At 37.7% G+C, this 21,701-nt stretch overlaps 5 protein-coding genes across 8 annotated transcripts; 2 read left to right on the plus strand and 3 right to left on the minus strand.

The window, feature by feature from the left end:
* The first annotated feature begins 1,286 nt into the window (after window positions 1-1,286).
* On the plus strand, window positions 1,287-2,055 carry LOC106345884 (non-specific lipid-transfer protein 3-like). The gene is made up of 2 exons (XM_013785090.3): window positions 1,287-1,728; window positions 1,841-2,055. Exons 1-2 carry the CDS (start codon window positions 1,400-1,402, stop codon window positions 1,848-1,850), a joined length of 339 nt encoding a protein of 112 aa, XP_013640544.1. The 5' UTR covers window positions 1,287-1,399; the 3' UTR covers window positions 1,851-2,055.
* On the minus strand, window positions 1,959-7,325 carry LOC106351034 (4-substituted benzoates-glutamate ligase GH3.12-like). Its single transcript, XM_048774237.1, has 3 exons — window positions 6,148-7,325; window positions 5,950-6,051; window positions 1,959-5,863 (listed from the first exon to the last, which is right to left on the minus strand). The coding sequence occupies exons 1-3, from the start codon at window positions 6,432-6,434 to the stop codon at window positions 4,432-4,434; spliced, it is 1,821 nt and encodes a 606-aa protein (XP_048630194.1). The 5' UTR covers window positions 6,435-7,325; the 3' UTR covers window positions 1,959-4,431.
* Window positions 7,326-14,715: 7,390 nt separating this feature from the next.
* On the minus strand, window positions 14,716-17,656 carry LOC106352503 (protein GOLVEN 10). Its single transcript, XM_013792125.3, has 2 exons — window positions 15,631-17,656; window positions 14,716-15,532 (listed from the first exon to the last, which is right to left on the minus strand). The coding sequence occupies exons 1-2, from the start codon at window positions 15,742-15,744 to the stop codon at window positions 15,383-15,385; spliced, it is 264 nt and encodes an 87-aa protein (XP_013647579.1). The 5' UTR covers window positions 15,745-17,656; the 3' UTR covers window positions 14,716-15,382.
* A 176-nt stretch (window positions 17,657-17,832) lies between these two features.
* On the minus strand, window positions 17,833-18,770 carry LOC106345882 (23.5 kDa heat shock protein, mitochondrial). Its single transcript, XM_013785088.3, has 2 exons — window positions 18,495-18,770; window positions 17,833-18,414 (listed from the first exon to the last, which is right to left on the minus strand). The coding sequence occupies exons 1-2, from the start codon at window positions 18,679-18,681 to the stop codon at window positions 18,008-18,010; spliced, it is 594 nt and encodes a 197-aa protein (XP_013640542.1). The 5' UTR covers window positions 18,682-18,770; the 3' UTR covers window positions 17,833-18,007.
* A 202-nt stretch (window positions 18,771-18,972) lies between these two features.
* Window positions 18,973-21,369, plus strand: LOC106345880 (luc7-like protein 3). 4 transcript variants are annotated; one of them, XR_007335096.1, is made up of 8 exons: window positions 18,973-19,192; window positions 19,274-19,442; window positions 19,552-19,627; window positions 19,714-19,914; window positions 20,082-20,291; window positions 20,369-20,737; window positions 20,842-20,914; window positions 21,011-21,369. XR_007335096.1 is itself a non-coding variant. In XM_048774247.1 (6 exons), exons 1-6 carry the CDS (start codon window positions 19,150-19,152, stop codon window positions 20,675-20,677), a joined length of 1,008 nt encoding a protein of 335 aa, XP_048630204.1. In that variant the 5' UTR covers window positions 18,973-19,149; the 3' UTR covers window positions 20,678-20,946. The 4 variants fall into 4 exon arrangements, 1 of the variants encoding a protein (XP_048630204.1); XR_007335095.1 differs by having other exon boundaries at window positions 20,369-20,914; XR_007335094.1 differs by lacking the exon at window positions 21,011-21,369 and having other exon boundaries at window positions 20,842-20,946.
* Window positions 21,370-21,701: the final 332 nt, after the last annotated feature.

Consider the following 21,701-nt stretch of genomic DNA (forward strand, 5'->3'; position numbering starts at 1 on the left):
CTACAGCAATAAAATCTAAAAGTAAGAGTAAAAAGTCTACAGATTTTTTTCTACATCCAAAATTTTAAAGCTACATCCATTATCAATTGGACCTTATGTATTAGTTTATCTGTTTTGTGAACTTATGTTTATGATCACAAGTTTAGAAAAAAAAACTTTTGTGATCACACATACTAGCTTTAATTTGAAGTACTTAAATTTCTGTACAATTTTTTTTTAAAAAAAAAATCTGTTGATTGCAAATAATTAAATATGATTTTATACCTGACCTTAGCATAAAATTGTAATTATGTTTTTATTGATAGTAACTTTTATTTAATTGTTTAGCAATTGACATTTTTCAATCAGAGTTTTTCACAGTCGACTATAAGTAAAGAACTAAAGACTATTCTGCGAGCGATAAATTTACGGAATAGAGATGCTTGGAGAACCAAACCTATTTTCTCGCTGTATGATGGGAAACAATATTTGATGCATGAAACTCTTCAAATGGAGTATAATTTTTTTTTTCTTATGTGTGATGCAGGTAGAAACTATGAAACTCTTTAAATATTTGTTTCTATGCCGAGTGCCGACAAAACTATGACTTTATTATTTAAAGTTTTTGGGCAAAATTGTTTTGTCGGCACTCGGCATAGTTAATGGACATAGTTTTCTCCTTAGTTAATTAATGGAAAAACAAAAAGGTGGCCCAATGTAATTGGAGAGTGTGATGGGGATAGTTGGAAGAGTTCTGATGTTTACTGTTGGATACGCGTGTCCTTCTGCTACACACACTATTTAATTGGACGGTATTCAAATTTAATTCGCACAGTACGAACCTAATAGTTGATAAATTATTGATTTATCGTGTGCGAAACCAAAATAAATATTTTATTGTAATTTACAATTTTTCCATTTTCTTTATTTATAGTTATACTATATCGCTAGATAATCTTCTTTTTTAATTTTGTCAATGTTAAGACAAAAAATATTAACAAACAAATATACTATCACTACAAATCTTGTAATATCGCTCAAACCTAATATTATATATCTAAAAACAACCAAGGTGTTGTAAACTAATAAATTCTCAAAAGTATAATATTAGATATTTACGTAATCTCTGACAGACTAACGTATATGTACATAAAAATTGTGATTATGAAACAAATTCTTCTGGTTAGTAGACAAGCCTAGAAGGAATGAAATGCATTAAATGCAAATCCAACTAATAACAGTCTTAACATATTCTAGTTAGTAGTTAGTCATCCTTTTCCCATTCTAAAATCCCTATATAAAACCCATCATCAACTCACACTTTTCTCACATCCAACATCATAACACAAGCTTAGAATCACAAAAGCAACTAAGTCTCCTTATTTTCTTATCACAAGACAAAAGAGAAAAGCAAAAGACAATGGCTTCGGCTCTGAGTTTTTTCACATGCCTTGTTTTGACTGTGTGCATAGTTGCATCAGTAGATGCAGCAATCTCATGTGGCACAGTGACAAGTAACTTGGTTCCATGTGCCGGCTATCTAATGAAAGGCGGGCCGGTGCCAGCTTCATGCTGCGCCGGAGTTTCAAAATTGAACAGTATGGCTAAAACCACACCGGACCGCCAACAAGCATGTAAATGCCTAAAGACCGCTGCAAAGAGCGTCAATCCAAGTCTAGCCTCTAGCCTTCCTGGAAAGTGCGGTGTTAGCATTCCCTATCCTATCTCCATGAGCACTAACTGCAACACGTAAGCTTTTTTTTTCTTTAAGTGAAATTTCACATTCTTTTGTTTTATTTTTACGTGATTAATTACGCGATATAGATAAAGACCATGATTTACTTCTTTTATATTGTTGCAGCGTCAAGTGAAGTGGGAACTCATATATCATGGATGAAGAGTATGGTCTATAGCATAAATAAAAAAGGGTCTATCTACGCTGACCTCAGCATGCCCTAGTTTGTCTTGTTTTTATTTTGTTGTTGAAAAGTTTGTCATGTTACTTTGTAATCTTTTGCTTTATATATATTGGGTCTCAATTATGTTTAAGATATGATAATATTATCTTATTAATCATCTTCTCTTCGTATATTTTCTTCAATATTAATCATATGTAGTGAATGAGAGTACTATATATATATATATCAAAATCTATATATATTCATTAATTAAGATCTTAGATTTTGGTGTCTTTATAAAATTTAGATTGGTACCAAATTTAAAACCAAACAATGTTTAGAAATACCAAGAAGAAATGCTGAATGGTTTCTCCCATCCAATTATAAACTTTAAGATGACAAGGGCTTAGATATCACCGTCACAATCATATTCATATAACGACAACTTAATTACAACATTGTTTTTGTTGAATCTAAATACAATATTACTAACAATCGAGATTGAATTATGAATCAAAAGAAATTTTCATACACGACGATTTCAACTACGCAAATCTTTTCTTTCTTTTTTACAATTACACGACGATTACTTATCTTAGTCTGAAATGGCTTTCGAGTCTTCTTGTTGCATTGATATCTCGCAATCATGTGTGTCCAACTTTTCTAAAAAAATAAACAAGATTCTGCACGGTTTACATATAAGTCGATCCATCTTGTGCTTCATCTAGTACCCTATTGCTTGCTCGAATCTCTCTTTTTGTAACTATCTGATTCTAGCGGATTGCTATTGGTCATTGACATAAACGATATGATAAAAGCTATGTTTAAGAAAATAGACGATTCAAATAAGACAAAATGATAGACATGAAGTCGAGATATAATCTCTTTACTTAACTTTAAATATTTGCTCCGTAATGAGACGAGACTGTATGAATATCGAGTCCCAAGATATAACCATGGGAAACGATCACGCTTCACTCGTGAACGCCCTATCGAACTATAAACTCTACGAAACACTTTCAGACTTATGACTTACGCTAAGGAATTTTTTATTGTTGGTTTTGATGTAAAAAGTAGTGAAATGAATGAAGAGAATCAGGTTTATTTTAAATAGAAGAACAAGAGTCACTTCCCGCAACAGTTGCTGCACGTGGGCGGAAATTTCGCGGAGATTACGGGAAGTTGAATTTCAAAAATTATTCCCCAAGATTCACTCTTATCTCGTTTAAATATTCCGAGAGAATAAAATGAATGATATTTTTATTTTCTAGATAAGTTACTTGTCGGGCAAAAACATTGAGTTTTACTTGGTCCCAGAAGCCTTGACTCAAGACCCATGTCCACGCCCACGCCCAACCAGCCGGTGGCAACATGCACATAGAAAGCCTACATCTCTCTTCAAGCCGTTTACAATCTTATGTCATAGACACATATATAAATAACTCTTCTCTTATCTACTTCCCCGACGTGGGACATTTCTCATATACTTAAATGACTTGATTTTGGGCTTAATAATATTTAGCCCAAGTCATTTTTCATTACATTTTAAATAAAAGCCATTGGGCCTTTTATTTGATCCAACACCTGCAACTCCAGGTAAAATCATATGCCACATTGATCATGAACAATAAAAATGCAGTCTATTTGTTAAGATGTCAATTACTCAACCATTTGATATCATCGTTAATAACTCAATAACTCGAGATCAGCCACTTAAGTGTGAAGATTTACATTCATTTGTAGTTAACTATTATGTTCTTAGTATTTCAGTCTACTAGAAAACTAGATTGTACTCTCAAGTATGTAAGAGTGTAAGTCCTAAGAAGAACATTCAGAAACTTTCAGAAATTTTGTTCTGATCGTATTTATTTATTTACTAGTATCTCTTTGATCTCAACTTGTTACTTCAGATGTTTTTTCCTCTGTTAAGATGGCTCTGTTATGGTGGAAACTCTGGCTGTGCTATAAAGACAGTTCCTAACTGAGTTTTAAGCTGTAAAGCATGTAGCCTCTCGTGATTTCAGATAACAAAGTATCATTCAGCTCTTCACTAAGAGCTACTCGTCTATGGTATTTACATTCGCTGGAATTGATATAATTTATCACATAACATATGTTTCACACACATTCTGTAACTATTCTCTAAATCTACACACATTTTTCTCTCGTTCCTACACCAAAAGTTCCCCAAATCACTTTTCTATCTTCTTTATTTCTTTTTATTTGTATGATCGTGGGTCCCAACTTATATGATTTTCCTGGATTTTGGTTTTCTTAACATTCAAGGCCTCCCTTAATTTTTCCAGTATTTTCTTTAAGCATTTACTCAAATTTCTCCAGGCTCAAAAAGTTTATATCGCAAAAAGGTGGGCTGCAAGGACATTAATCCTTGAAGTGGCATTAGAGAAAATATAACACAGCCACACTAGTAAGTAGTAAGAAACCAAATTGCACTTGCACAAGTAAAAATACACTTTAAAATAAAGATAGAAAAGCTTGAGTTTTTGTCTCCTCTTATTTGCGAAATTTTGCCAATGCATACAAAATATAAATATTAAGATGAAAACTTCAAAGAAAGGGACTTATCGGTAAAGAATCGAGCACGAACCTTTCTTTCTAAGATCGCTATGGCCTCGGTAGATTTGATGCAAATGGGCGTCTTGTATTGAGTTGAAGAAGCACCTTGACTGATGAAAAACTCCATGAGAGAATCAAAAGTTCCTTGTTGCACCACTCTTATCTCTAGAGCTCCAATTGATCCATTTTTCCTATATTCTTTGTAAAAATTATCCAGCGATTCCTCCACGACGTAACAACATTCTACTAAAACCTTATCATCAATTTTAGCTATGTCATTGCTATATTTGCCTTTGAGTTCCCAGTAAAGAACATAGTGACCTGGAGTGGTAGAAATATCAGCATAGCCTGTGAAGTCCATCAACATCAAATTTGATGATTCAAGAACCATCTTTGCATGTGTCACCGCATTTAAAAGAGCTTGATCCGTAGTTATCTCCATATGAACACTTAGAACCAAATTTCCTCTACGGGCAAATCTAAACTGAGGTGCGTTGTTGTAAAATCCAGTCACTTGTACAATATCACCCATCTTATATCGGTGTAGGCCTAGCAAAAAAAATAATACCAATCCATCAGCTGAAAATAAAAATGTAAAATTATTTGTTAAGTAAAAGTGTAACTCACCAGAGTGATTTGTGACCAAAGTCTCGTAATGACACCCTAGCTTGACATCCACAAGATCAACAATTTCGACTTCATCACCAGCATCAACAAGTAAGAACTCAAAATATGAAAAGTGGGGCATAAACGTGTATGACACATCTTGTGGTTTGCAAAGAGGATTTATATTAATCCCAAACATTGTTTCCGAAGAAACATAACTCGACGAAATCAAAGGCAGCTTGTTAGAGTAAAACTCCAACGTTGGGATGTGTTGAGCCATTTGACCGGTTGCAATGCTTTCGATGAATTTGGTTTTAGGCCAAAGTCTTTGAATTATACCTTCCCATGACTTTTGGTTGCATTCATTTTCTATGAGATCAGCCAATTCAGGATTAGGTTCTCCAAGGATCTTGGAAACAGAATCCCTACAGCTAATATCAGTGATCCACTCGCTAAGATGGCCATAACGAATATTAGTGCAAATTTCTTTCCAATGTTTTTCAAGAAAAGTAATTACACGGAGCAAGGTGGAAACAAAGGCTGTACCAACCTTCACAACCTCGTCTCTTAGAACTATGCCACACAGAAGATGACAGTACAAACTCTGTTTGTTGTCTAAACACAGTATGACTTCATCAGGACTTGTGAATGACCAATGCCAATACGATGGTCGGTTCTTGAAGTAATCACTCTTGAAGAAGAGCGTCGTCGCAGCTGAAACTGGCAGCCCAGAGGGAGTTGTTTGCTCTGGAACACAGAAGTTAAACACCATTCCCTTTCCATGCTCAAGACCATCAAAATGCCTATGAAACCAAAAGAGACTTTGATTATTACTTTACAAATGCACAATTGTTTTATTAAAACAAAAATACACTTTTTAAATCATTACTTGCTTATAACGAGTGAGCGGTAACAATAGATGAAGTTCAAATTTTCCAAGTATTTCTTGTTACATGGAAACATCTTCCGTTTTCCTCCAGATGTTCCGGAACTACAATAGAAAAACAAACATTTTAGAGCATTAATTTCGATCAAATAGTAATCAATAAGGAAAAAAAGAAACTAAGAAGAGACTTAAAGTGTATACCTTAGTGAGAATCCGGTAACAGGTTTGCCAGAAATAACGTCAAAGGGCTCTCCATTTGCGACACGATCGATGAAAAGCTTCACATCGTCGTAGGTCGTCACCGGAACATTCTTTTTAAAAAGCTCTTTATCAGAACTCCCATGGAGAAAAGGCCTAAGATACTCAGTGTTAGCATTAAGTGTGAGTATCTCCTTTAATACATCGTCTTGCATTTGTTTCACATTGGACGTCAAGTCTTCCAAAACCTTCTCGTCTAATTTATCGCTGAGATCAGCCCACATACTCATATTTAATTGTCTCTTAGTTCTTTGATTTTCTTAGTCCTCCTGAAATCAAAGAACTCATTATACAGCAAATTGGCAATAGATATAAAATTATTTTATACGTACAAGACTAGTTAAACCCTCAGCATAATAGGGTCATTCCATGAATATTGACATATTGCTATTGTCTGTCAGTTAAAAAAAACAAACCTTAGCGTTTTCCGCAATTGGAAACTCGATAACTCTAATCGTATTCACGTCAATGGCATCATGCAAACATGGCATGTCCTTCTTATATATTGACTATTAACTTATTTACAAAAAAAATCTTTGTTTTAAAATTGAATTTTCAAAACTTAATTTACACATAACTTCCCGGGTTTTCACGTCAGAGAAGATAAAAGCTATGTATATTCAAATGTTAATATTACAAACCCCATATAAAAGTATGTAAATCACAACTCACAAGCGGATAGTTTTTGAAGCATGTTCAGTGTTTAATAAAATATTTAACGTTGTACATTAAAAAGTCTCCAGCGGGAATAACGATTTTCTTTGTTTGACTAGATTATAAAGAAATTAATGAGATTTTAGGAAAACGTGTGAAACGATTTGGAAAATGTGGTAAGCTAACACAAGATGCTATATGTTTGTACGCGGATAAAACGATGATGTGTGAGATAAATAATCGTACGAATCTTAGTTTAATTTTCTTACTATTTTAGCTAATTAATCAAGTCCCCATGCAGCTACCTATGAGCAATGACCTATCTTCACGTAAGGCGCAAGTCTGAACAAATGCACGCTTCTCCACTTCAACTCACACTCCGCACATGTAGAAAATCTCGTTACCCTTGAAAATCGGATCTACACCTCGTTAATCCGGATTATTACACTTAAACAATTTAGTTATATACTTTTGTGAGGCTTTGGTGCCTCTTGGGCCATCCAGGACTGGGCTGGTTAAATGGGCTTCGACTGAACCAGAAAGATAAAACAAGATGGGCTTAGTCTTGTGCAATAAGGAGTCCAAGTTCTAATAGAAAACAAGATCAGATGCATATGACGGTGGATTGATAAATCCTTCTCCAACTAGAACTAGCTCAAATCAGGTTGTATAAATATAGGTCTCATCTCTTCTTTGTAGTAACAGAAACATATAAACTCTCTAAAGCATAGAACACGCAACTAGTGCGAAGCTTGTAACGTTTTCGATTCATAGTGATATAGAGTTTGTCTCCGGTTTGGAGAGGACTCGCCCAACATATTGTTGTGTCGATTTACTTGTTACAAGAAACAGCCAAGGTCGATTCTCTACAAGTGGTATCAGAGCCAGGTTAACAGAGATCCTAGTTACAGAGATTCGAGGGCAAGATTCAATAAACAAGCAAGGAGAATTCTTATCTGGTGCGGAGAAGAAGACTCAGCTCGTTGGTGATTGAAGCTTGAAGACTACGGCGTGTTACAGCAACCTGCAAACAAAAGAAAATAAGTTTACGGGTTATAAGAAAGATGGAAGCAATTTCAAAGAAATTTGAAGTGGAAAAATTCGATGGCAAAGGTGATTTTGGTCTATGGAAATATAAGATGCTGTGTCAGTTAGAGATCTTTGGTTTGGGGTCTGTTCTTAAAGAGAAAACTCCTTCTACGGATGTTGAAGGTGAAGAACAGAAAGATGAAAAACCTGATCCTAAGGAGCAAGACCGGGAATTGCGTACAAAGAATCTGATCAGTTTGTGTCTATCTGACCTTATTCTGCGCAAGGTTATGCAAGAGCCTACAGCACTGGCTATGTGGAAGGCTCTAGAAGCTGAGTATCAGACCAAGACATTACCCAATCGAATCTACATGAAGCAGAGATATGCAGGTTTCAGAATGGAAGAGCACAAGTCCATTGAGGAAAATATGGATGTGTTTCTGAAACTTGTAGCTGATCTAGCAAGTCTGGACATTAAGATCAGTGAAGAAGATCAAGCAATTCAGATCTTAACCAGCTTGCCCAAGCAATACGAGTCTCTCGTTGATGCATTAAAATACGGCAGCGGCAAAGAAATTTTAACAGTTCGTGATGTTACGAGCTCAGCTTATTCTAAGGAAGTTGAATTAAGGGAGAAGGGACTTCTTAACAAGTCCAAGAGTAACTCAGAGGGGCTGTACGTTGGCAACAACAGAGGCAGGGGCGAAAAGAAAAACGACAAGACTTGGAGAGCTAGATCAAAGAGTAAAAACAGATCACAATCAAGACCTAAGTTCTCTAAAGAATGTTGGACGTGTGGCAAAGAGGGACATTTTAAAAAGCAGTGTCCGGAGAGAAAGCCATCAAATTCGGTCAACATAGCTGAAAAGAAAGAAGAACCATTAGTGTTAGTAGCTAGCCAGCAAGCTATTAAGGACGAGTGGGTACTTGATTCTGGTTGTACGTTCCATATTACTCCAAATAAAGATGTCTTATTTGATCTGGAAGACATAGAAGGAGGAAAGGTTTTGATGGGAAATAACACCATCAGCGAGATCAAAGGGATAGGAAAAATCAGGATCATGAACGATGATGGATCAAGCGTGATTCTCACTGATGTGCGTTACATGCCAACGATGGGCAGAAATCTTATTTCCTACGGTTTATTGGAGAAGATGGGATGTAGATATGAAGGCAAGGACTTCATGGTGCAGTTTTACAAAGGATATAAGAAGGTTATTTCTGGAAAATACTGTGATGGCTTATATTACTTACAAGGAACAGTATTGAATGGTGAAGCTGCAGTCGCAAGACCTGATATCGATCTGACTAAGAGGTGGCATTCTAGACTTGGACATATGAGTCTAAAGGGTATGAATATCCTAGTTAAAGACGGATACTTAAACGAGAAAGACGTAAAAACGTTGGAGTTTTGCGAGAACTGCGTTTTGGGCAAAGCACATAAGTTAAGCTTCCCAAAGGGCAAGCATACGTCTAAAGAAGTCCTAGAATACATTCATTCAGACTTATGGGGTTCACCTTCGGTGATTGAAAGTCTCGGAGGCTGCTACTACTTCGTTACGTTCATTGATGACTTTTCTAGGAAAGTTTGGATCTATTTCCTAAGATCAAAAGACGAAGTATTTCAGAACTTCAAGGAATGGAAGACAAGCGTCGAGACTAAGACAGGAAAGAAGGTGAAGTGTCTTAGGACGGATAACGGATTAGAATTCTGCAACACACAGATGGACACTTTGTGTAAAGAAGCAGGAATCAAACGACACAGAACATGCGTCTATACTCCTCAACAAAACGGAGTATCAGAACGCATGAACCGTACGATCATGGATAAAGTTCGGTGTATGCTGACAGAGGCAGGCTTAGAGCAAAAATTCTGGGCGGAAGCGGCTTCTACGGCTGTCTACTTGATCAACCGATCTCCAAGTTCAGCTATTAACTTCAAGCTACCGGAAGAGATGTGGTCTGGAACTAAAATTGACCTAAACCATCTAAGGAAGTTTGGCTGCACAGCCTATGTTCACGTAACTCAAGCCAAAACCAGTCCAAGAGCAATGAAGGGAACTTTCTTAGGATATCCAATGGGGACTAAAGGCTATCGAGTTTGGCTACCAGAAGAGTTAAGATGTACAATTAGCAGGAATGTGATATTTAATGAAGAAGAGATGTTTAAAGACATCAAGGAAATCAGCGAGAAGAAGAAGAGACCGAAGAAAAAGTAACGTTCAACCCGGTGCTGATTCAAGGACCTTCAAACGTATCTATTGACGCAGAGGATACAGTTCAAGGTGGAGTTTCTCCAGCATCAGAAACCTCAGTAACTGAATCCTCAAGCTCAGAAAGTGAAGAAGAAGATGTGGAAGCTGAACGGGAAAATCTAGATAATTACATTCTTGCGAGAGATAGAATCAGAAGAGAGGTGAAAAAGCCTTCTAGGTTCGATGATTCAGACTGTGTGGCTTATGCTCTAGCTACAGCAGAAGAGATAAATATGGATGAACCTAAATCCTATTTAGAAGCAAGAAGAAGTAAAAGCTGGAAGTTATGGAATATAGGAATGCAAGAAGAGATGGATTCACTGGAGAAAAATCAGACTTGGAAACTGGTTGATAAACCAGAGAATAAGAAGATTATTGGCAGCAAGTGGGTCTTCAAACTGAAAGAAGGCATTCCTGGAGTAGAGAAGCCGAGATACAAAGCTAGATTAGTAGCTAAAGGGTTTTCACAAGTTGAAGGGATCGACTACACAGAGGTGTTTGCACCAGTGGTGAAACACGTGTCGATTAGAATTATGCTGTCACTTGTTGCAAATTATGATCTTGATTTGGAACAACTAGACGTGAAAACGGCTTTCCTATACGGAACGTTAGACGAGGAGATTTATATGGCACAGCCAGAAGGTTTTGTTGAGACAGGAAAAGAAGATCAAGTTTGTCTCCTATTAAAATCTCTCTACGGATTGAAACAGTCACCAAGACAGTGGAATAGGAGATTTGACACTTTCATGAAGGAACAAGGCTTCGACAGAAGTGCATACGATCCTTGTGTCTACATTAAAGGTTCAGACCTAGCTCATATAGTTTATCTATTGATCTATGTCGATGACATGCTAATAGCGTCTAAAGATTCTAAAGAAATTAAGAGAGTCAAAGATAGCTTGAAGAAAGAGTTTGAGATGAAAGACCTTGGAGCAGCTTCAAGAATACTTGGAATGGATATTATTAGAGACAGAAAGAAAGGAACTCTAAAGCTATCACAAGGAAAGTATTTGCAGAAGGTGCTGGAAACTTTCAACATGACTGAAAGCAAAGCTGTGGTTACTCCTATCGGACCACAGTTTAAACTTAAAAGTTTGACACAAGAAGAGGAAAATGTGGAAGCGAGATTCATGAGCGAGATACCATACGCATCAGCTGTAGGAAGCTTGATGTACGCAATGGTGGGATCTAGACCAGACTTATGCTTCGCAGTGGGCTTGATCAGCCGTTACATGAGCAAGCCAGGAAGACAACACTGGGAAACTGTTAAGTGGGTGATGAGATACCTACAAGGAGCTCTAGATTCAGATCTATTGTTTACTAAAGGAGAAGATTTCAAAGTACGAGGATTCTGTGACGCAGACTACGCAACCGATTTGGACAGAAGAAGATCCGTGACAGGATATGTGTTTCAAGTCGGAGGCAACACAATAAGCTGGAGATCAGGTCTCCAACATATTGTCGCACTATCAACGACAGAATCAGAATACATGGCATTAGCCGAAGCTTTTAAAGAAGCATTATGGCTTAAGGGGTTTGTTAGTGAATTGGGATTCAAGCAAGATGATGTGAGAGTGTTTTCAGATTCACAGAGTGCTATACACTTAGCTAAGAATGGAGGATTCCATGAAAGGACTAAGCATATAGATACTAGACTACACTTTATGAGAGACGTAATTGAGGCTGGCGACGTTACGGTTCACAAGATTCACACATCTATCAACCCTGCAGATTTTCTAACTAAGTGTGTACCTGGACAGAAGTTCGAGACATGCTTGGAGATCCTCAAGGTTCTGCCTTAGAAGGTCTCGTGTGGCTGCAGGTGACAATGCTGTCGAGTTGATCACCTCGCGGAAAGGCCACAAAAGAAAATATCAGTTTCAGGAAAAATAAACTGATGGTTCGACAGGGTTATTATAAAGCTCGGAAAGAAGATGAATTTGAATGTAGAAGATTACCTTTAAATAATGACGGGTGTAGACAGGAGCTGTCTATGCAAAGAATCTGAAAAAATTATTCAGGAAATACTAGTCAAAGAATTGTTTTATGCAGAGATTAAGCTTCAAACAGAAGCTGGAAAAACATTATAAAGAGATGAATCAGAAGCTCTACCTGAAGACGTGGGGTTGTAGCAAGGAAACGCCTGCAACACAGTTGTGAACAAAAGTTATTAATTCACAAGTTCAAAGCTCTTAAAGGAATTGAAGCAATAATTCTAATTTGATTACCTTACGGAAGTAACGATGGTGAAGAGACGTCAACACCATGAACTGTAACATTAAACAAGGAGATATGTTTAATTATTCAACAAAAGAATCTTTCGTTACAGGTTTCTAGGAGAGCTTAAAAGACACGTATGTATACAGGAAGGAAAGTCAAAACAAAAGAGGATACCTTTTGGTCTTTGACAAAGTTCTGGTTCGTTTTTTTTCCGAAGGTGGCGTGAGGAGGAGTTAAGTGGCTTTGCCATTTGATAATCACAAAGCTACAACAGATTCATCAAGGCACGAGCTGGAAAAGAAATTGAAATCAAAGGTTAAAACTTTGTTCAATGTCTAAGGAAGAAGACAAAGAGGAGCAAAGGGAACCTGAGACGTCAATGGCGGAAGCGGTGATAGCTAAACGCCGGTGAAGACGAGCGGCGGTGAAGTCGGGATCTTGTCTTGGTCACGGGGAATCGAAGGAGAGAGAGATTACAGCAAGGGCGAGATAGAGAGGAGCAAGGATCGGAGAGAATCATGCATCTCCGGTGACGACGGCATCAAGGAACAGACGATCGTCGGAGAAGACGAAGCGGTGAGCTCGTCGAAGCTTCTGGTCGCCAAAGGAGAGAGACGGAGAAGTCGATGAGTGAGGCCAAAGAGTCAAGGTGGAGAATGTGAGGCTTTGGTGCCTCTTGGGCCATCCAGGACTGGGCTGGTTAAATGGGCTTCGACTGAACCTGAAAGATAAAACAAGATGGGCTTAGTCTTGTGCAATAAGGAGTCCAAGTTCTAATAGGAAACAAGATCAGATGCATATGACGGTGGATTGATAAATCCTTCTCCAACTAGAACTAGCTCAAATCAGGTTGTATAAATATAGGTCTCATCTCTTCTTTGTAGTAACAAAAACATATAAACTCTCTAAAGCATAGAACACGCAACTAGTGCGAAGCTTGTAACGTTTTCGATTCATAGTGATATAGAGTTTGTCTCCGGTTTGGAGAGGACTCGCCCAACATATTGTTGTGTCGATTTACTTGTTACAAGAAACAGCCAAGGTCGATTCTCTACAACTTTCTAATGTTATTACCTAGGTTTAACTAAATGGTAGTCAAATTCTCAGAATTATATACTGTCTAATGAATTATTTATTGCACAAGTTGCAAGTTACTTTTATATATGCATGTATATATACATTATTTTGTTTTTGATGAAACTATTATATTGTAATGCACGAACAAATAAAATAAAAATTGAAACTACGACTTTTTGAGTCATACAATTTCATTTGGAAGATTATAGTAGATTAAACTTACACTGTAGCTAAGTCTGAAGTAACAAATAAGCCAAAGAGAGTAAAAAGTGAGAAAAGCTAACTCACTATACCCATATATTTTTTTTCACTATACCCATATAATTTACCCACACTACATCACAATTCCTCGACTTCATTTAACAGTCATGTGTAGACTAATAGACAATAGCCCTGTTTTTTTCGCAAACGCTGGCAGCAACTGAAAATTACATCTTTACCATCGGAAATGCAGCGCCCGTGGAACAACACAAATTTACTCTCGTTTTTCAGTCGCAGCAGCAAAAATCCGACGCTGGAAATATCAGCGATAGAAGCGTCTCCTTTTTCAGTCACTGTGGCAAGCTAAGATAATTAAATTCACTTTTGAAATCGTTCATCTTGTCTCCGTCAAAGTGTTATTCTTTTTAAGTTTAATATAAGAGTTTCGTAACAAAAGGAAGCTTTACAGGATAGTTTTGTGAAGTAGAATGAGAGTATTATAAGATTGGGTGTAGAATGTCCAGAAGAACGTTTTTTGTCCATAAGAAGTTGGCCGGAAGGGGCAATGTCCTATTTATGGATGATATTTCTTCCTTGGTTGGATATCAGGTCATGAGGGCATCATTTGTATCTAGTATCGGTTATCTGAGTTGACCTATTACAAAGCACTCTAATGTTTTTCACCTACCATTTTTGGCATTTGAAACATGTCCTTGTGCTCAGACAGTTGTGAGTCCGCGGTGGCAATGGGTTTAATGCCCAAATATTTTTGAAAAGTTCTCCAATTCCTTCTTGACAAACTATAGCTTTCCTGGCTAAAATATTAGGCCATATGTTGATTGTTTCCTATGTGCAAAAATGGTAGAGATTAACATATATTTCCAGCCTCTAGTAGTGTATATGAAATTTTGGAGCTTGAGGTTATCAATGTTGGCATTGAAGATGGTTGATATTGGCATTGTCTCTTTCAAAGACCAGATTAGTTTACCTAGTGACCAGCATGCCTAATAACCCACAACCAAACCGAGAGTTCCGCCTTTTTGGTGGTGTGTCGTCCATCAAATTAACCCATTCCACCATCTAGAAATGTACCATTACTGGTTGGCTCGATCCACCTCATTCTTGAGTATCTACCACTTTGATATGTGATGCATCATAACTGTATTTAAGTTACCTTCATTAGGCTAGATCCATTTATCAAGATCCAAGCAATATAATAATTTTGTTGTGTCAATCTTGTTTGTTATTCCAATTTTTTTTGTTGGATTTGGATTGTTTTGTTTCTTGACATGATATATAATTAAATGTTAGATCGTAATTGTTCGACTTAGTTAAACTATTCTTGTGTTTGGCTATTTATGACTTTTTATAGGATATATATTCATAGAAAAAGATTAGTAACTATCTGATATATCATCCATGTTGTGGACAATCATGATATTGATAAATATAATCTGAATACTGGAAACAAAACTGATAAAGAGATTGTAAATGGACCAATATTGGTTGGACATTAAATGGACCAGATCGTCAAATTTGTGACGTAGCTAAATAGATGCGTCTCTTTTGGGAAACTTACTGAAAATAGATAGATTTTTTGTCAGCTGTGAAAACATGAACCTATACTTCAAAAAACATATTCCACACTGAAAACATATTAAGAAAATTGTTAAGAACCGAACCTATTTACTCTCTCACGTACAAAAAAAATTATAAAGTTGAAAAAACAAAAGAGAGAGGTTTCAGTTATGGCGTGGAGGCCGAGTGGAAGGCTTCGGGTAATCTGCAAATAAGAGCGGCGGGCGGTGATGGCGGTTCTTCTTTACGCCCGGCACAAACCGAGATACTCTAACCGGTTCTTTAGATGTCAAACCGGGGACAACATTTTGATCCTAAACCACATGAATACATAAAGAAAGCCGTTTAGAGAAGATATGAAAGACACATTTTCGAAGAAAGTAATATTTTAAAGCTGATGTAAATCACGAACCTTGTCAAGCGAAATCTGAGAATCTGTGATGTGAACGTTGTCGAGGTGGCGAGAATTAGAAAGATGCAAGAGCAGAAACAAGAGAAGGACTGAAACAGCATGAACTGAGCTCATTGTGTCACAAAAAAACGGTCAAATACTCACAAGGCTTAACGATTATTCAACGTATAAGGACTCTAAGTAAGTAGTAGTCACTATATAATATGTGAAAAGTTCACGCATAAATATTTGAAAATTCCAAACCAAGAAAAAACACAGAATAAAGAAAGTGTTTATTTATTTATTTATCAATCCAGATGAACGTGCTGGAAAAGCTCATGGGAAAACCAAAGGTGAGTCAAAGAGGAGAGAATAAAAACAAAAGGAAAAGGACATTTAAACCTCGGTGAAAAACGAGTGATTTACTACTTCTTGTCTCTCCACCCGTCTCCTCTTGACCAATCTCCAAAACTTACCGACCACCACGGTTAAGCTAGTTTCTAATTGTATTATTATATAGGTCCTATTATATAGTAATATACTATGTGAAAGACATAAAGCACTTTGTGAATGCATTACTTTAATTACCTAAATGGTTTTTGTCTGCTTCGAGAAGGGTTTGGAGGTTGACGATGACTACTGTCTGCCTCTTTAACGGATTTAAGTACTACCACTTTTTGAGATTTGACACAATCCACAAGACATTTTGTCTTCAAAAAGTCCTCTTGAATTGCCCAAATCATGCATGTTTCTAAACAAATAATACATGTTAGTTACAAAGTTTAAGAGCTTCAAGAACCAAGAACCCAACATCTGGACCAAGAATGTTCCCTGAAAATGTCTTTCCTCTGCTCCAAGAAGCCATGAAACCTGCAAACTCAAGCTAATCAAACTGGAACAGAGTAGACAGAAAGGACCCATCTTTAAGGAAACAAACAGCTGATCATTTGGTTACACCACAGAAGATTTATTTGGAACAATGACAATACATTCTGTAGTAAATTTATTTTTTATTTATAATAAAATTACACGTTCTTAAACAAGTGGAGGTAGCATCAGTCCAAAAGTGCATTCACATAAGACTGGTTACTACCTCTAGAGCACATCATCAGACTGCAACATGATATTCTACAAAAAGAAATAAAAATATCAGAGCTTTATTTATCCCACAAGGATACCATCATACATGTGTTAACAAGTAAATAACAAATGCCATTAGGTTCACACAAAATAAGTCCATCGGTTCTTGATGAAAACTCTGCGTCACAGATACATATATGCAAATGATTTCCTTTCCTTTGATGCAGAAAACTAACTAAATAACCTACCAGTTTAACCAGAAATGACTCTTGTTCATCAAAGTAAACACATATATACTGACTCCATCAAATATTTAGCTGGAAATTTAATTCATCAGGCACATGTAGAGGGACTTCCCTGACTGTCTCGGCCATGGATTATATACTTGCCATGTTTTTTGGTGAGAGACAGTTCTCAAAAGTAGTCTCACCTGTTCTTCCACCACTACAAGAAGGAACATTTGTAGACGAATTTGATGATTGCTAAGGCTTCCAAAGACCCCAATTAAGAGGCATCATCATCATCATCTGAATCCACCACAGTCCAACGGATCTGGAGCCTACAAAAGGACCTGCAACATCAGCACCCTTTGGATCCAGTCCTGAAGTCCTATATGGCATGAGAAAAGGTGAACGCCATGATTAGGCATGGTTGCAAATGTGGGCAACAGTAACAATTAATCTTAAATCACATACTTTCAAGGTCTCAACAGCTACGCTGCATGACCCAAAAGGTAACAAGTACAAAGAGGAACGAGTTTTATTGTACATCATTAGGGAAAACTTTATCCCTTTAAGATTGCCAAAGATTTTATTACTCAAAACATCCAGAGACGAACAAGAAGATCAGTCTTCAATCACTACAGCAGAGCATGCGACTCCAGAGGTGTAGATCAAAGATATTCATATGTTTTTTCCTTAATTGAACTGCTGTCTAATAAAACATATGAGAACTCTAGACACAAAATCATCACTGCTTAATATAATAGTGCCAACATATGCGCTCATGCTTTGTACTAGAACATAAATTTACACAGCTTTCACTCGAGTCTTTTTTTTTTTTTGACTCCTTTGATATACAACAGTGACGTCAGGGTGAATGGTTGATAAATTGATATCCTGGGGAATGAAGTTGATACAGTAATTTGAATGCACAACATAGAGTATCCATGAAGAAGACGAGATTTTAAGTAACGTACAGTATATGGTTGTTGTAAAAACGATTTTAAACATGAATACGAATTCCACACATTATAAATAAATAAAAAGGAGAGGCAACAACTCGTTTTACTGGAAAAAAAAAACACGTTCACAAACTCTTAATCAACTTGGATGTGGCGAACGCTGTTACGCTCAGCCTCTTTCAACTTGGGCACAACGACTTTCAACACGCCGTTCTTCATCTCCGCCTTTATCTCATCCGTCTTGTATACTTTCTCAGGTAATCCTATCCTGCTCGAAAACTTCCGTCCATCTTCTTCTTCTTCTTCACCCCCTTCGCCTTTGATCACGAGAGTGTTCTGTTCCAGAGAGAGCTTCACATCCTCTCTGCTCAGCCCCGGCATATCGATCCTCAGGTGCAACCCGTCGTCTTTCTCTTTCACGTCCCATCCACGAGCTCCCATCCCACCGCGCATAGATGATGCCAGAGGGCTTTCGCCGATCTGATCCATGAAATTAAGCACCTGGCTCAAGCTCCTCGTCGGTGTAAACGGATCGAACATGTCTGCGCACATGAATCAAAACCATAATCAGATCGATCAGCTTCTCCACAAACTAATTGAACGAATCGTGGATGAGAGCTACCTGAGAAGAAATCGCCACCGCGGGGAGAAACTGTCCGGTTAGGGCGATGGTTCCTATCGTCTCCCTCTTCGTAGCTCCTAGCTGCGTTGGTATTGAAGAGGCGCAGAGAAGCCGCTGGACGAACGGAGCGAGGGACGACGGAGGAAGAGATAAGTCTCCTGAGTGCTAGAGACGTTGATGACGCCATTGGTGTAAACGATCAAAGAGAGAGAGCCACGAAACTCGATCAGATATTTACTTTTGAGCGAAGAGAAAGAGAGGATTAATATAGCAAGGAGGAGAAGCTACTGGAGAAAAAAGAAGGTCGTTAACTAGTGTTAAGGATGGTTCTAGAAGTACGTGGTTGCCAAGTAAAAAGAAAAAAAAAACGCGACGATATTTTCTGCACGGCCCATAAGATATGGGCCCAGATCTGGGTATTAAGGTTTTCCTCCAATTCGGTTTTGTGTCGATTGAAGATTTGAACCGATATTCAAGTCGGTTTAGATTGATTTGGTTCACTTTCTGCCCGAAACAAGAGATTCAATTCAACGGTAGACGCCCTTTAGCGAACGAAACCCTAATCATCACTCCACGTGCACTTTTGTTCCTCTCTCGAATTCGATTCGGAAGCTCCTTGATTCGTTCTCTGGATTCGATTCGTTCGTAATCCGCCATGGATGCTCAACGAGCTCTGCTGGACGAACTCATGGGCGCAGGTGAGTTGTTTTTTGCGAATAGCAATCAATCTAGTAGATTTTGGTGTTTGAATGAGCCAATTAAGAATACGAATTTTGCAGCTCGTAATCTGACGGACGAAGAGAGAAGAGGATTCAAGGAGATTAAGTGGGATGACAGAGAGGTCTGCGCTTTCTACATGGTTCGATTTTGTCCTCATGACCTCTTCGTCAACACCAAAAGCGATCTTGGTGCGTGCTCGAGAATTCATGATCCCAAGCTCAAAGAGAGGTGAGACTCGATTCAAATTTCATGACTGGAACCGTTTCTTTTTAGATTCGAATCTCAATGATCTCAATTAGGCTTAAGATTTGGTGTTTTTTGGCTTTGCTTATTGCAGCTTTGAGAATTCTCCAAGGCATGATTCCTATGTTCCTAAGTTCGAGGCTGAGCTTGTTCAGTTTTGCGAGAAGCTGGTGCGTAATGCTTGCCACTCTCTTAGTACTTTTATTGATTAGTATTGGTTTTTTTTATATAATAAAGATTTGGAATTTGGTTACAGGTGAATGATCTTGACAGGAAGGTAAGGCGTGGACAAGAACGCCTTGCGCAAGAGCTTGAACCTCCTCCACCACCTTCTCTATCTGGAGAGAAAGCTGAGCAGCTCGCTGTTCTGGAGGAGAAGATTAAGAACCTTCTCGAACAAGTTGAAGCGCTTGGTGAAGAAGGCAAAGTCGATGAAGCTGAAGCCCTGATGAGAAAGGTACTAATTCTTTATAAAAGCTATAAAAAATGAGTTTCCAAGTTTGTGACTATCATAATGAAAAACTTGTAAGATGGTGTGAGCTACTCCATCTGACTGTTCTGAAACCTTTACTATGTTCATGAAATTTTTTGAGTTGAGTGCTTATCTTTTGGCAACTCTTGTAGGTGGAAGGGCTTAATACTGAGAAGGCAATGCTGATACAGCGACCAAATGACAAGGTACTAGCGATGGTACAAGAGAAGAAGATGGCACTGTGTGATGTTTGTGGTTCATTCCTTGTCTCTAATGATGCTGTAGAAAGGACTCAGTCTCATGTCACCGGGAAGCAGCATGTTGGCTATGGCATGGTCCGGGATTTTCTTGCTGAACAAAAAGTAAGTTTCTGAATGAATATTTGAATCTATTGCGTCATGTAAATTTGCTAATGCTTTTATTTTTTGGTAAAATGCAGGCTGCTAAAGATAAAGGAAGGGAAGAAGAAAGACTAGTCAGAGGGAAAGAAGCAGATGATAAGAGGAAACCGAGGGAGAGGGAAAGCGAGAGTAGGAGGAGTGGTTCTAGGGAAAGAGAAAGACACCGTGATCATCGGGATAGAGACAGAGATGTGGACAGACACAGAGACCGTGGTAGAGATCATAGAAAGCCTTATGACAGGAGATCCAGGAGTGGGAGAGATGGTCGTGACCGAAGCAGGTCACGTTCTCCTCGTGGAAGGTCTGGTCACAGAAGGGTGTCGAGAAGTCCTGTTCGCCAGAACTAGTTTGAGAGACAACGTGTTGTCTCTTATGTCTTGGGGCCAGGAACTTTGCAAACTCATGAGGTAGACATTGTGACTTCCCCCTAAGTTACGTTGGCATGTGTGTTTTCGTTTTTTTTAAACTTGTTATAATTTTAAGGATGAAAATTGTCTTTCTACCCGTTCAGACAGCTATTGTAAGAGTTTAAGACCTTTACCCAACTTCCATCGGTTATTTGTTAAGAGGTCAAAAGCGTTGAGGTAGGTAAAACTGTTTTAATCTTTTTTACTTATTCATTGTCTTGGAGATGCTATAGCTTCCTTTTATTCTGCCTTGTGGTTGATTTTCATTCAAAGACTACAGAATCTAGTGGGCTCGAATGACAAATGCTATATTGAGGTAACAAATTTTGGTTATTCTTCGAGTTCTTTGTCTGCACATAGGTTTATACGTACGCAGGTGGAACAATGAGCGTTTTGGTGTTAGCTATTACTTTTGCATTCCGTGGAGTCTTTGCTTGCAACAAAAAAAGACTTTATTACAAACGAGTCTCTGCAAATCCAGGACACAAGACTGGATGGATCTGCGTGATGATTAATTTAAAATTTGGTAAAGTTATACTGAAAGTTCCGATGGTTAGATCCTCGTTCAGCTATATTTGTATCTCGCACAGTGGTCCATTTTGCAATAGATACATCTCTTCTGCTTTTTAAAATTCTATCTCCTGCCTTTCAACCGCACATTGAGAAGAACTTCTTGTAATCCTGCGAAGAAGTTGTAGACTTAATCTTGTATTCACTTGGTCCGATCAAGTAACTGCGAGTTGACTTAATCTTGACTACTATTCGCTTGGTCTAACCTCTCTACTTCGAGATGCAAAATAGTACTTAGATGAAATAGTTAAGCCTTGCTGATAGACTGCTTATTTTGTCAAATAAATACATAGACCGAATTTATGTGCAAATAATTTGTTTAGAAGTTTTTTTTGTTTAGAATGTTTCCAATATCTCATAATTTTTTTTTTCGAATGAATGTAAAATTTATTCA

The sequence above is a fragment of the Brassica napus genome, chromosome A3 (genome assembly GCF_020379485.1).
Source record: "Brassica napus cultivar Da-Ae chromosome A3, Da-Ae, whole genome shotgun sequence".
Lineage (NCBI taxonomy): Eukaryota > Viridiplantae > Streptophyta > Magnoliopsida > Brassicales > Brassicaceae > Brassica > Brassica napus.